The sequence below is a fragment of the Psittacula echo genome (genome assembly GCF_963264785.1).
Source record: "Psittacula echo genome assembly, chromosome: 7".
NCBI classification, from domain to species: domain Eukaryota; kingdom Metazoa; phylum Chordata; class Aves; order Psittaciformes; family Psittacidae; genus Psittacula; species Psittacula echo.
In genome coordinates, this window is record NC_137740.1 from 19,826,713 (window position 1) to 19,840,159 (window position 13,447).

At 57.8% G+C, this 13,447-nt stretch overlaps 1 protein-coding gene across 1 annotated transcript; it reads right to left on the reverse strand.

The window, feature by feature from the left end:
- Positions 1 to 8,192, reverse strand: DDR2 (discoidin domain receptor tyrosine kinase 2; the record flags this gene model as incomplete). The annotated part of the gene is made up of 16 exons (XM_080623040.1): positions 1 to 138; positions 610 to 759; positions 1,280 to 1,538; positions 1,630 to 1,821; positions 2,224 to 2,360; positions 2,478 to 2,701; positions 3,185 to 3,395; positions 3,914 to 4,044; positions 4,190 to 4,252; positions 4,377 to 4,620; positions 4,691 to 4,874; positions 5,276 to 5,381; positions 5,534 to 5,681; positions 5,769 to 6,000; positions 6,122 to 6,224; positions 8,120 to 8,192. The coding sequence occupies 16 exons, from the start codon at positions 8,190 to 8,192 to the stop codon at positions 1 to 3; spliced, it is 2,595 nt and encodes an 864-aa protein (XP_080479166.1).
- Between the last annotated feature and the right edge of the window lie 5,255 nt (positions 8,193 to 13,447).

Sequence of the window (13,447 nt, forward strand, 5' to 3'; positions counted from 1 at the left end):
TCATTCTTCACTGGCTGACTCTTGGAGGAGGCGATGGATGTCCTGGAAGGAGGGACGGTCTTTAGTGTCCCGTCTCCAGCAGCTCAGCATTAGCTTATAGACTGAGTCAGGGCAAAGTGCAGGCTGGGGAAGGTAAGTCTTCAAAACAAGAGGCAAAGATGACAAAGGGAGAGAGTTACTGACATGGAAACCAAAAAGCAAACTGCTCCTCGGGAGCCCCATTTCCCCATGCACCAGGGCAAGAGGTCTGTGCTGCTGTGTGTTCAGGGGGAAGAGAACCCTTAGATGGCATAGTGGGGCCTGGGAACCCCTGCTCATGTCTCCCAGCCTGTAGGGATCAGCAGGCAAGCAGTGCCTTGGGCTGTGTGAAATGCAGGGTTTGCCATGTGGGGCCCCTCCCAGAGGAGCTCTTGTCCCATAATTCCCCCATAGCCAAGGTCAGTATCTGGTCACCTTGAAGTGTTTTCCCAGGTCCCTGGTGTCCCAGATGCGCTGCTACCTGTCCTGTCCCATCCTGTCCCATTCCATCCCAACCCATCCTGTCACATCCTGTCCTGTCTTGTCCCGTCCCTTCCCATCCTGTCACATCCCATCCCATCCTGTCCCTACCTGTCTGCCCTGATCCCGGAAGAACTCGCCGGTGTTCTCAATGACCTGCTCATCGGAGAACTGGGAGTAGGGCTGCTCCCGGCAGAGTGTGAAGGTCTCCCACAGCGTCACACCGAATGCCCACACATCACTGGCCGTCGTGAACTTGCCCTGCCAGAGGGAGCAGAGCAGGGTTGGGCATGGGCATTATCCCATCCTGCTCCATAGACCCAACAGGCACAGGTTTTGAAACCTCCTTCTGTATGTTTCATCTTCCAGATCTGTGCCCAGAGTGGTCCAGCTTGATCCCGCAGACCTGCTCTCTGCCTGGGGCCAGAGCCTGGAGAGATCTGGGTCTGACTTGCAGCAACTGCTCTAAGACCTGAGGCTTGGTAAGGACCCAGTTCCCTTCAAAGATAAAAAGTAACCCTGCTCCCTCTTCCAGGTCTGACCATGGCCAGTAGAAAATGTCAAGCATCCTGCTCAAAAGCTGGGCACCAGGACACCCAAGATCAGTGTAGTCCCCCCATCCCGCCTCAAAAAGCTGCTACCACTCCTGCTTTCTGCATGCTTCACCCCAAAGGTGGGCTCCAGGAAGGAGAGACTTCCCCATCCATTCTGCACCCCCAAGCCTGAGGAAGAAGCTGAGATTAGCCCCAGTGTCCATCAGAGGAGCTGAGTCCGCACATACCAGCAGGATGCTCTCCCAGGACATCCACCGGATAGGGAGCACTGCCCGCCCCTGGATGCGGTAGTAGTCCCCACTGTAGAGATTCCTGCTCATGCCAAAGTCAGCTATCTTGATGGTGTACCTCTTCCCCACCAGGCAGTTGCGAGTGGCCAAGTCTCGGTGCACGAAGTTCAGCGAGGAGAGGTACTTCATGCCTGAGGCGATCTGTGTGGCCATGAACCGCAGGTCACTGTAGGTGGCAGGAAGGGACAAGGGAGGACTGAGGTGGTAGGCAGGATGGCAAGCGGGGTGCCCCACGGGGTGCCTGGAGCAGGCAGCCCTGTCCCCCCGCCTGTCCCAGGCGGCACTACCTGACAGTTGGCACTTGGCTGGCTGGGAGGCTGCCTGCTTGTTGTCGGGACAGGAACTGGTTGAGGTCTCCATTCTCCATGTACTCGGTGATCATGCACAGTGGGTCGTCCGTGATGCACACTGCCAGTAGTCGGATGATGTTGGGGTCCTTCAGCCGTGACATGATCTTGATTTCCTTCAGAAAATCATTCCTTTCCGGAACAGAAACCACACGGATCGGACAGACAGACCCAGAGAGGCACAGAGGTGTGCATGGACCAGCCCAGCACGCTACCCACCCGCCCAAGCCTCATGGGGAACCCTGCGGGTCCCCTCCCCTGGGACTGAGGCCATAAGGTGGAGCCCTGGACTTATCCATACATGGCTGTGGGATGGGTAGATGGAGCACTGGGGAGCTGGTTAGGACCAGCAAGGACCAAGAGTCCTGAACTGCAGCAGCAAAGCATCCCCACAGAGCTCAGACATGTAGCCCTCACAGTTGCACTGAGCTCCTGACCACTGAAGGCAGGGGATGCTTTCCAGGTGTCCTGGCTTTCCTGGAGGGCTCTAAGCGGGGGGGAATACTGGGGTGTGTGCACTCCCCAGCCTCATACCTGGCATTCTTGTTGGCATCTGCTCGCAGCATCTTCACAGCCACTAGCACAGGGCAGTTGGAGCTTGCGTCCAAGCCGTCCAGGGCAAAGTCCTTGCCCGTGAACTTGTCCATCCCCTCCACTTCACAGAGGTGCACCTGGAGGGGGACAAGGGGCAGCCATTACCTCCGCTGTCTGACAGCCTCTGCTTGCCCTCACAAACTGGGAAGAGCCTTGCCCGAGCCCTGCTCAGGGCAGGTCCAGCACACACTCACCTCCCCAAACTGGCCTTCCCCCAGCTTCTCCTTGAAGGTCAGCAGCTTCCTGGGGAACTCCTCAACAGCCACGTCCTTACCAGAGAGCAGGTCCATGGTGAGGGCCGGCACCGAGTAGGTGTTGCCGCCTGTCACACCCTGCAGGTTCACGATGTCGGCCTCGGCGTAGTGGGGGACACCCTCTGGGACACTGGCTTGAGATGGCTTCACAGGGCCACTGCAGCCTGGGGAGGTACAGCAGGGCCAGCCCTGCCATTGGTGTCCTGCCCTGCACCCTCTGCTCATGCTCCAGCCACTGGCTTCTCCATCCCAGTTCTCCCAAGAGCCCCTGCACTGCCCCAGCATGGCTAGGCTCCTGCAGACACCACAGGATGCTCTGATCATTCCCCATGACTGACAAATGCACCAAGCCAGCCCCAAGTACCAGCTGAACAGGGATCACTTCCCAACCTCCAGGTCACTGAGAAAGAGAGGCCAGAGCATCCCAAGGATCGTGGTGGGGACACAGCACAGCCTGGCACTGATGTTGGCTCTCAGCCACAGGCTTCATATGACATCTGAGAGGGGGATGTGCAGGAGCTTGTGTGACCTCCCCCCTCACTTCTCTGTGTCAAAGAGTTTGGAGATTGGCCAAAAGCTGGGGCTGGGGAGCTGCTGGGGAGCAGGCTTGATGCAGGCTGTAAGCACGAGTGTCCCCCAGCTCTCACCTGTGTCTTCCTCTCCCGTCGTGAACTCAGGCAGCTTGCGGATCAGGCGGGAGGGCTCCTGGTAGTCGGGTCCCAGGGGGAATATGCGGTCATAGGTGGAGCTGGACTCCTGCTCGCTGGAGGAGGAGGAACGGTTGTGGTTGAACATGCTGGATTCGCTGGGCAAGGAGAGGCTGACGGTCATTTCGTCATCCAGCATCCTCCGTGATGCCTGCGAGAGTGGGGTAAGGGAGAAGAGAGCTGGGACAAGGGTTCCTTGCAGCACTGGTGGGATGGGGTCTTCTGTGCTACATGGCACCATGGCTGTGCCCAGCCCCAAGCTCCCCTCTCTAGTGCCCTGTTCCAGGGCTGCAGCACCAGTCTGGGAAAGACATTTGTCCTGATGCACCCCCCTTCTGTTGCCTGCCTCTATGGAGAAGAGTTTGGTTTCATCACTTCTGTGACTGCCCTCAGTTAGCCAGGGCTGCAGTGAGACCCCCATGGGCTCCTCTTTCTCAGGCAACTTCAGGACAGAGGGATGGACAAGCATGCAGGTCCCAAAGTCCCCACTTTGCTAAGCTAAATCCCCTTGCTTGGGAGATGGGTGCAAACCACAGCCTTCCCGAGGACAAGAAGGAAGCATCAGATGCCGCATGGAGTCTGCTTTCCCCGTGCTGAGCTCCCAGCAGAACCTGCCCAGGACAAGCCCACCACCCCAGGCACCTCCACAGCCTCCCAGTGCTTGCCCACCTTCTCCAGCATCTTCTGCCAGAACTGCCTCCACAGTATGATGACAATGATGGCCACCAGGATGAAGATGATCGCCACCAGGCACCCAATCAGGATGCGCGTGTTGCTGTCGTCTGCCTTGAGTGTGGGGTCTGGCAGGAGAAGGGGACAGCAAGAGTCAGTCATGCTGGGGTTTGGGGAGAGCCCCTGTGCCTTTCCTCCATCAGATGAGGCAGAGCCCCCCTGTATGAGAACCTCCCTACCCAGCTCAGGGTGATGTGCTTTTCAATGCCCTACCATAAGTGGTGGGAACCATGGGCACCTCAGGGGGGACCAATGAGTTGTTGTACATGGCTGCATCTGGCAAGGGAAAAGAGGGGAGTATCAGGATGGAAGGCATGCATGGGTGCCCCACAGCCCCACTCCCTCCATGAACATCGCCCCTGGAGGGGACAGTCCCTGTGGTGCTCATGGTGGTGGGTACCTGACTGGAAGGTGATCTCGCTGAACATCATCCAGGTGTCAGCAAAGTAGTACTGGCATTTGATGGCGCTCGCCATGCGGTGGAGCAGAGGCACGGTGACAAAGCGGGCACTGGGGTTCACGTCATCCAGCACCAGCACTGAGGAGACGGCACTGGGCTCCCATTCACTGGCATCGGCGCGGAAGTAACACTGCACCTCCTTGAAGATCTTCACCCCTTTGGCGAACATGTTGTTGCAGTGGACCTGTGGGGCAGCCCATCAGTGTGGCCATGGTGGGGGACAGGGACAGGGTGCAGGTGGGGGGCATGCGGACCTTCATGGTGGTGAAGTTCCTGATGTGGTCAAACTCAAAGGTGATCTCCACATAGCCACCAACTGTGCTCTCATTGCGCCAACCAACGTAGTCGTAGCCCGGCCAGACATGGTACTCGTGGGTCTGCGTGAAGTCATCCAGCCCCGACACCCCGTCTGTCAGCTGGCCCAGGCCCTCTGTCATGCTGGTGTGTGTGAGGGGGGAAAGGCAGCATGACTCTTGCCAACCCCACAAACCTGCCCCCACCCAGCATCCCCCCCGGCAGCTCCTCACAGCCCCTGGGAAACCCTGGAGGCAGTTTTGTTCTTTTTGATGTTCTCTCCGGAAAAAGCTGTGGGATGCTGAACATGCAGTGCAGTTAGTGTAAATCCAAGAGGAGGGATGGGGGTGCTTTCCCCATCATGCTGAGCCCATCATGATGTGCAGCCTCCCAGAGCTGGCCATGTCCCCCTGCTTCAGGGAGACCCCAAGTATTTTCTCTGCTGAGGATCAGCACATCAACCTGCCCACACAGGGAAGAAACCCTCCCATCCACTCCTGCCCACTGCAGCACCCACGACATGCACAATCTCACTCAGGCCTCACCTGTACCCGAATGCCCCATCATACACTGAGTCGTTCAGGTAGATGACAGTGCCCCCAGGAAGGATGAGCTGCTGCCCAGCCGGTGCATTGTAGGACACCAACCCGTCTGCAGGGAGGGGAGGGTAAGTGGATGCCCATGCCAGACACCCAGTTGCTGGTGAGCCCGGGCCAGCCCCTAGTGGGGTGGACAGCCCCCAGTGGGACAGAGAGCCCCCCAGCTGGACTCTGGAGACGTAGGCACAGGGCCGCACCACGCACCCAGCCAGACGCAGCCGTACACCTCCACACGCAGGCAGACATTCATAGAGTGGTCAGTGACGGGGATGAAGCGGATGAAGCGGGCGATAAGAGGTGGCTCCAAGTCCTTGAGGACGATGTCATAGGCATTGGAGTTTCCATCCAGCACCTGGGGCAGAGGAGCATGGTGGGGATGGGCAGGTGCAGACCCCACCTTCCACCCTGTGCAGCCCCGTCGTGCTTCCTGCTTCCTCACCTGCTTCCCATGCCGGTTCCTCCAGGAGATCCAGCGAGTGCCATCCCGGCTGTAGTTGATCTTATACATGGGAGCAAACTCATTGCCATGGCCCCCGGCGTGGCGCCCCTGGGTGCCCACCAGTGTGATGAAGTGCAGGGCACGCAAGTCTATCTGCAGGAATTCCTTCAGGTCATCGGGCTCCACTGGGACCTCGGGACACCAGGCTCCATCACCATCCTCTGAGTCTAGCCTGCAAACCAAGAGCAGAGGAGCCATTTGCAGGTGGCCAAAGCCAGCCCCATGTTCCCCTTCTGCCCCTCCATGAAAGCCCAGACCCTGCTGTGGCTGTCACAGGAGAGTCCTGTACTCACCGTCCATACTTGGCAGCTGTGGACTCAGACCACTGGCTGGATGCTGAGATGTCCTCATCAGGGATGTGCCCACCTGACATTCCCAAGGGGTACCGGCACACAGCTGTAATGAGATCACTGGGGTGCTGAGCAGGCATCCCTCCTTGCCTCCTCGGCAGAGATAAGTGCTGAAATATTGCCTGGCACTGCCAGGGCTGGGCACATCCACAATGCCGCAGCACCACAGACTGAGCAGCTCAGGCACAGCACTCTCCATGCCTCAGGCTTACAGAGTGGGGAGAAAGCACTATGGGATGGTCCTGGACAGTCAGGTATTGCCTAAGTAGATGGAGCCAAGGGTCACAAGTGAATGCCAGCACAGCCTGAAGCAAAGCCGGGAGCAAGGGCAAGCAGTGCTCCGAGGTTTGCTTGGACGCACCCGATCCCTGTTCCCAGAGATCCCTTCAGCCTTGCTGGCAAGCATTCAGCTGCGGTGGAGGGAGAGCCTGTGGGTTGGCACTGCTGTGCCCACACTCGTTCTGGGGGTATCCAGAGGGCTCATTCCAGAGGCCACTTGCCCCAGAAAACCACCTGCAGCAATGTGTTCTTGGCCGTGCTGCCCCACTGCTCCCTCCACCGGCCAGGGGGATGACAAAGGCAGGCACTCACCCTCCCTGCCGGCCCCATGGCTCCCATCATCAGTCCTGCTCCCTGCCCAGCTGTGAGTGGAAAAGTACCCAGGGTGTTGAGCGGGCTGCACCCCCGAGCGGCAGCCAGTTCCCCCGGCACCGCATCCACACCGCTTCCCAGGAGTTATTTTCTCACTCCCGGCTGCCAGGAGCGCTGCTGAAAGGCCGGCTTGTCTGGCCGTGTTTACCATCTGGCCACTGGCTCCAGCCCGCAGCGCTGCCCCTGCACGCCGCCCCGAGCAAACACCCGCACCAAGCTGGCAGGGCCAAGCCAGGGTGCAGGGTTGGGGCTACCCCTGCCACACCAGCAATGAGCCCCAGTGTGCGGTGCCACCCGGCAGTCAGCTCCCATCCCCAAGTGCCTGTGCCACCACAACAGAGAGGGACCATCTCATACATCCAACAGTGGGATGGGCATATCTTCAGCATGAGCACAGTGGGAAGCATCTTCTCTTGTCTCGATCTCTCCCACCACTCTCAACACTCTTCTGAGGCTCTGCAGAGTGCAGCTCCATTTTCCCATTTAATCCTTGACAAACATAAGCCCAGCTCCTTTGCCCTGGGTATAAAACATCCCTGGCCAGGCAAAGCCAACACTGCCAGCCCTGGATGGCTGCAGAAGAAACAGGGTTGCTTCCCTAAGCACCATGCAACCTCTGGGGAAGACCCAGTAAACTTCCCACGGATGGAAGAAGCCTTTGAAGGGACTTGTTAGGGGGATATCCCAGGGAAACCCTGACGCACTGAAGGAGCCTGGGCTGCGTGTCCACCCCTGCAATGCAGGACAGGGCTGAGCCCTTCCAAAACAACCATTTAAATACACTTCTCTTGCTGACGTCCGGAGCAGTGTTGTGGTTTCTGAGCAGAAGCCAGGCACCTAGTTAAGCTGCTTCACTAAAGCCAACCTTGGTTTGTTGTGAAACCACCAAAGAAAGCACGTCCCAGGCAGCAAACAATACCCTGGTGCCTTCCTTCTGCATGCTGCAGCCTCAAAACTGAGCAAGCCTGGTGAGCCCCTAATGAAGAGGAGCCCCATGCAGAGCCCAGGGCTCCAGCTGCAGGGCTTTGACCATACCTCAATGTCCCTCCAGCCTCTTGGTGCCAGGACAGACGCCTGTGGCACACAGAGGATGCTTTCTTGGTCACGGGTGGTGGCTGAGCTGCATGCAGGACAGCAGAGAGCCCAGGCAGGCATGGGCTTGGGGGCCATCACACACTGCTCCCAGAGATGGTGCAGATGATGTGAGCCCAAGCTCAGACACCCTGGGAAGAGCACAGCTCAGGGGAACAGACCTCACAGCTCCTGCAGCCTGGTTCCTATGTCACTTACCTGGGTTGACCTGTGCTCTCGCAGCCTGCAGGACGCACAGCAGCAGCAGGGCTGGTCTGGGGCAGGCTGGCATGTCGGCAGTCCTGCAGAGACAGGGAAGGCTTGTCACGCTGAGGCAGCTGAGCCATGAGAAATGCAGGTCCTGCTTGAGGTGGCCAACCGAGGATGGGAGGGCTTCCCCAGCATGAATGTCCCACCTCAGCCTCGGAGGGGAGCAGAGCCCCAACCCTCACATCTGTGATGGTGGTCAAAGGGGTCCCAGTGTCCATCCCCTCTGCCACCAGCTCCCCAAGAGCCATGCCACGCTGCACCCCTGGAGCCGGCCACATGAATTGGGCACAGGATGCGCGTGAACCTCCCAGGGCTCTGCTTGGAGCTGGCGCCGTCTGGCTCCATGGACGGGCAGAAAGGCTCCGGCTGGGCCACCTGCTTTTGGATGGCTTTGAAAGCAAGACGTTGCACAACCCCGTCATGAAACAAAATTATAGCACATTGCAACACTCGGTTTTCCTGCCTTCTGGCTTGGGAGAGGTAATGGCAGATAATCACTGAGATTTACAGCATTTTTATTGTGACTGATCTCTACAGCAGAGTGGATCTCGAGGACATGCGTGACACAAAGTATGGGCATGGAAGCCAGCTTGCACCTGCTGCCTCTAGGGCAGTGTGGAATGGAGCTTGTGGGGACCTGGGGGCCATAGAATCGTAGAATAGTTAGGGTTGGAAAGGACCTTAAGATCATCAAGTTCCAACCCCCCTGCCATGGGCAGGGACATCTCACACTAAAACATGTCACTCAAGGCCCTGATCATTCTAGCATCCCTTATTTGCCAAGGGGACTTTTGTTCTCCCGGGATAGCCCTTAAACACAAGGATGCAGATTAGACCTCTTTTTATTAAAAAAGGATATTTTAATCTTGTTCGCATGCAGATTAACCTCTGCAGGAACAATTTACTAACCTGGGAGTTAAAAAGCCCCAGGACCTGGCCAAATGGGACCTGGCTGCATTAAAATGCTGGGATAAATCCCATCTGAGTCCCATCACACCAGGGATGGCTGAGCTGGCAGGTCCCTGAGTTGGCCCAACACCAGTGACTCTGCAGGTTCGTGCCTGCTTGTGGGGACCTACAGCCTTGTCTCTACTGCCAAGAGAAAACCCAAGCCCACCCTGAACCAGTTGCCACACGTTAAATGTTCCCATCCTGCTCAGCCCAGGTGGGAGGTGCTGGATATGGCCCTGCTTGCTGGCAAAGCTGGGGCTTACCACTGCAGGAGTGAGGCAGGCTTGCTCTGACCATGCCGGCACTCAGGTGAGTGCAAGGCACTGGGAGCTGCCTCCCGCATCCTGCTGCTGGGTTCACAGGGGTCTCTGCTAAACATCAGGAGGTACAAATGAACACCCCAACTTAAGGTGACTTTTGGTGATTTTTTCCTTATTTTTTTTTAAAGCACACATGCAGTTTGCTTCTTTTCTATTCCCAGCTGAGAAAGTTTAGTTAGTTGCAACTAACTCAGCTGCAACCGGGAATTTCAATTGCATCGCTGAAAGGCACACTCAAGGCTCCTGCATTTGATGATGACCAGTTTCCCCAACTTTAAAAATCTCAATTTCCTTCTGCATTCAGAAAAAAAATATCCAGGGATATTTTTCCCCACTATTCTTTCAGGCTGACTAAACTCTTTCAGCATCAGGAGACCAGATGCCATAATCTCCCGCAGGGAATGCATTTACATTTAGCCTAATATAGGGAAAACATCCCTGCGCAGCCATTGCGGCTCCTCGGGGAAGCAGGGCTGGGAGACACCAGGGAGACTGTGACTCGGGCGCTGAGGTTGGGGCCCAAGGATGCATGGTCAAACTGGCCAAGCAGCATTGGCAACCCAGCTGGAAATCCTTTTTGTTCCACTGGCCCTTCGCAAGGGATGGCTTTGCAACTCTTTGTCTGAAAACGTTTGCTGAAAACTCTCAATCACAGGAAATTTTTAGCACAGAGAGTTTCTGGAGCTCCTCCCTGGCGTCGCATGGCCTTGGGAGCTTCCCTCAGCCACTACTTTTATTTCCGCCCCCCTTTCTTATTTTCCCCTTTCTTATTTTACTGAATCACCAGGGGAAAATCAGCAGGAAGAAAAATGAAATCCACATTTGTTTAGAGACAAATCACACCCGAGCCATGGTCCCTTTCACTGCCATCACATGCTGGATGGTGAAGTTCCCAGCTTGCTTCCCAAGTGGGCACTGCTATCCTCACCGGCACCGGAGGAGTACCGTCCATCTGAAAGGGGCTGGATGGCAGCAGTCCATACCCTGCACATCCCAGGTCTTGCACATGGGTCTCGCAAGTTTCCTGTTGAAGAGCCATATCCTTGCACAGGGCTGGGGTCTCCCCTCCTTCTCAGATGGCAGGCAAGTGGGACACACCAAGGCCACGCTGGAGGGAATGTCCCTGAGAGGCAAGAGGCTCCCCCTGACCCTGGCTCATGACCCAAGGCATGCAGTGTTTTGGTAAGGGGGTTTGGGACCCCTATCCCGGCTGGCACTACAGCCCCCAGCATGCTGTACCAGCGACGCAGCCTCAGCAGGAGCACAGAACAGCATGCCGGGATCCGTAGTCCTCTTCCACTCCAAGAATGCCATTTTAGACCTTCTCTGGGCTGGATGCAGCCCCATTTTCTGCAGCAGCAAGCACCTCCCCAGCCACAGGCTGGCCAGTGCAGCCGGGGGCATCGCAGCCGTACAGGGTGCAAGAAGTGGCCGGCACATCCCTGTGGCTGCCAGCTGCGCTGTGGAAACCTGCCAGCAGCACAGCCCATGGCCATGGGGACAAGGTCCTGTGAGTCCTGCACCCAGCATATACTCCCCACCAGAGGAAACCTTGCATCCCTCCTCCCAGCTCTGTGCCACAGTGTCAACCAGCCACAGTGCGGGGCTGAGAGCATTGCTCCTCCACAGTGCAGGGATGGGAAGCTACAAGTGGGTCCCCAGCACCAGGATTGGGAGCAGGATGCTCAGGAGCACCAGACAGGTGGCCTTGTGTCTGCTCCACAGTGTGATCTGGTGCCTGGCTGGGGGACCCTGGGGACAGCAGGGCCTCCCTGGCTGGAAGCACTGCCACCGGCTCTGCCAATAGACACACAGGCGGGAGCCGAGGACAGGCACCAGGAAACGCTGGCTTGGCACGAGGCAAGGGGGAAAGCGCTGGCAGTGGGGAGAAAACTGGAGAGAAGGGGGCTAACAACACCCCCCAGGTGGGGATGCTGCCCTGCTGCTGCCCCAGCCCGTTCCCAGGCAAACCCATACCCCAGCCCCCCTGCCCAGGCTCCGCCGCGGCTCACGGCCAGCCCTGTGTCCCCCCAAATCCCAAGCATGGGGCAGCAAACGCCTCCCCAGGTACCTCAGAGGGACTCACCGGAGCGGTGGCGGGCGGGCTCCTCGCCCCTCACCCGGGCAGGGGGAGCCAGGCAAGGAGCAAACTTCCCTGGGCTGATGCAAGATGCCTCTGGGAGCGCGCTTGCATTCTGCGGATTCCTGGGAGCCGGCCAGAAATCCCACAGTCCTACATCTTGCACATTTGGTTTCAATTAGGGAGCGGAGAGGGGGAGCCAGTCACCAATCCAGGCTGGCTTTTCGGCAGAGGTTATTTTCCTCAGCCCAAGGGAATGTGTGCAAAGCTATAATTTACAGCAAAACCCATTCATAGCGCAAGAGAAAAAATAAAACCTCCCCATGGCCGGTGAGGGAACTTAAAGCAAAAGGCAGTGTTTTGCTTTCTGGCACTCATGAGATGGCACACATGTTCGAGACCTTCCTCTTGAACCACAGGGTGCAGGGGCCAGGCAGGACACCCCCAAAATGCCAGTGATGGGGTACTCCCTAAGGCCCCCTTGCTAGCCTGGAGGATCCTGCATGGGCTGTCCTGCCCAGGGCCCTTGGTGGGAAGGAAGTCGGGGTTCCTGCATGGGCACATGTGGCGAGGCCACTGTCCAGAGAGCCAGCCAGCCCCGGCATGTGGGACGGAAGCAGCTCTCTGGCAACCCGGGCTGCACGCTGAGCTCGTGGTTTTACATCACTTCCAGGCACTAGCTTGGCAGCATGGCCACGGACTATGCAATGCAGCAGGGAGAAAACAATCATCATCATAATCAGCTCACGTTGATTTTTGTGCAATAGCTAAATGCAATTAAAAACAAATTAAAAAGGTAATTATTTTTCTTTCAGATTAGTGTTTCGGCTGTACTTTATGCCAGCACCCACACTGCTGTGAGAGGGAAGCTGGACCCCCAGCAGCAGGCCAGTGGCTCCCAATAAGTGCTCGTGAGCAGGGCACCCCACAGCCCCAGGGCTGTAGCCTTGTTGCTAAAACAACCTCCTTGCCAGACTCCTGGCCTGCCTGCTCTCCAGGCAATAAAAAAAGTCACCGGTGCCCTTGCTGCTGCCAGCAGAGAGCAGCTGCGATGCCAGCCCAGTCATGGGCTTAACGAGAGGCATGGCAACAGGGCACAGCAGGCAAGGCAGAGCACCTCTAGCCTGGCAGGGAGGGCAGGCAGGAGCAGGTTAGTGCAGTGCCTGCTGCAGGGCTCTGCACCAAGCCCTTGCTGCCCTACGTGCACACTGGCACGAGCACCGGCCAGCTCTCCTCCACCCCTGCTACCTGGAATTGGCACTCCAATAACTTGGCAGCAGCCAGCATCACATCGCTCTATCCCAGGACATACTAATGCAAAGGTGATGGTGTGCAAAGAGAGCCAAAAAGCCAAAGTAGTGGTGATCCCCCCTGGTTCACCATGCAGCCCTTTACTCCTGCTCAGCCTTCCCCCAGCGTGGGCCACGCTGTGCTCCAGCTGCTGCCTGCTCCGTGCCAAGAAGGAGCAGCGCCCCAAGGAGCAGAGATGTCCCTTCCTCACAGCAGCTGCTCCCAGGGTCTGTCAGAGCCAGTGGGCAGGGGAGGTGGTGCGGACCACAAGACCACCCACAGCACTCTGCTCCAGCTCCTCACTCTGGCCCCCATCCCGGGCTGTCTCCCCTGGGACCCACAGCCGCCAGGCTGCCTTGGCCACACAGCCCAGCTGGCCCACGGCAAGCCACCAGCAGCCACCTGCACTGGCCAGGACCCCCCACATGGCCCCCCCTTCCCAGGCACACACACTGTGTGCAGAGCAGAGTGCTCAGCTGAGCCTGAGGTGCCCAACAGCCACAGTGGCACTCAGCGACATGGCAACTTCTCCAGCGGTGAGCAGCTTGAGCCCCAGTTCCAACCCTGCAAGGGTAAATTCCTCCCCAGGTAGCCATAGGGCACTGGGTAGCTGTGCACCCCCACATCAGAGGCTAT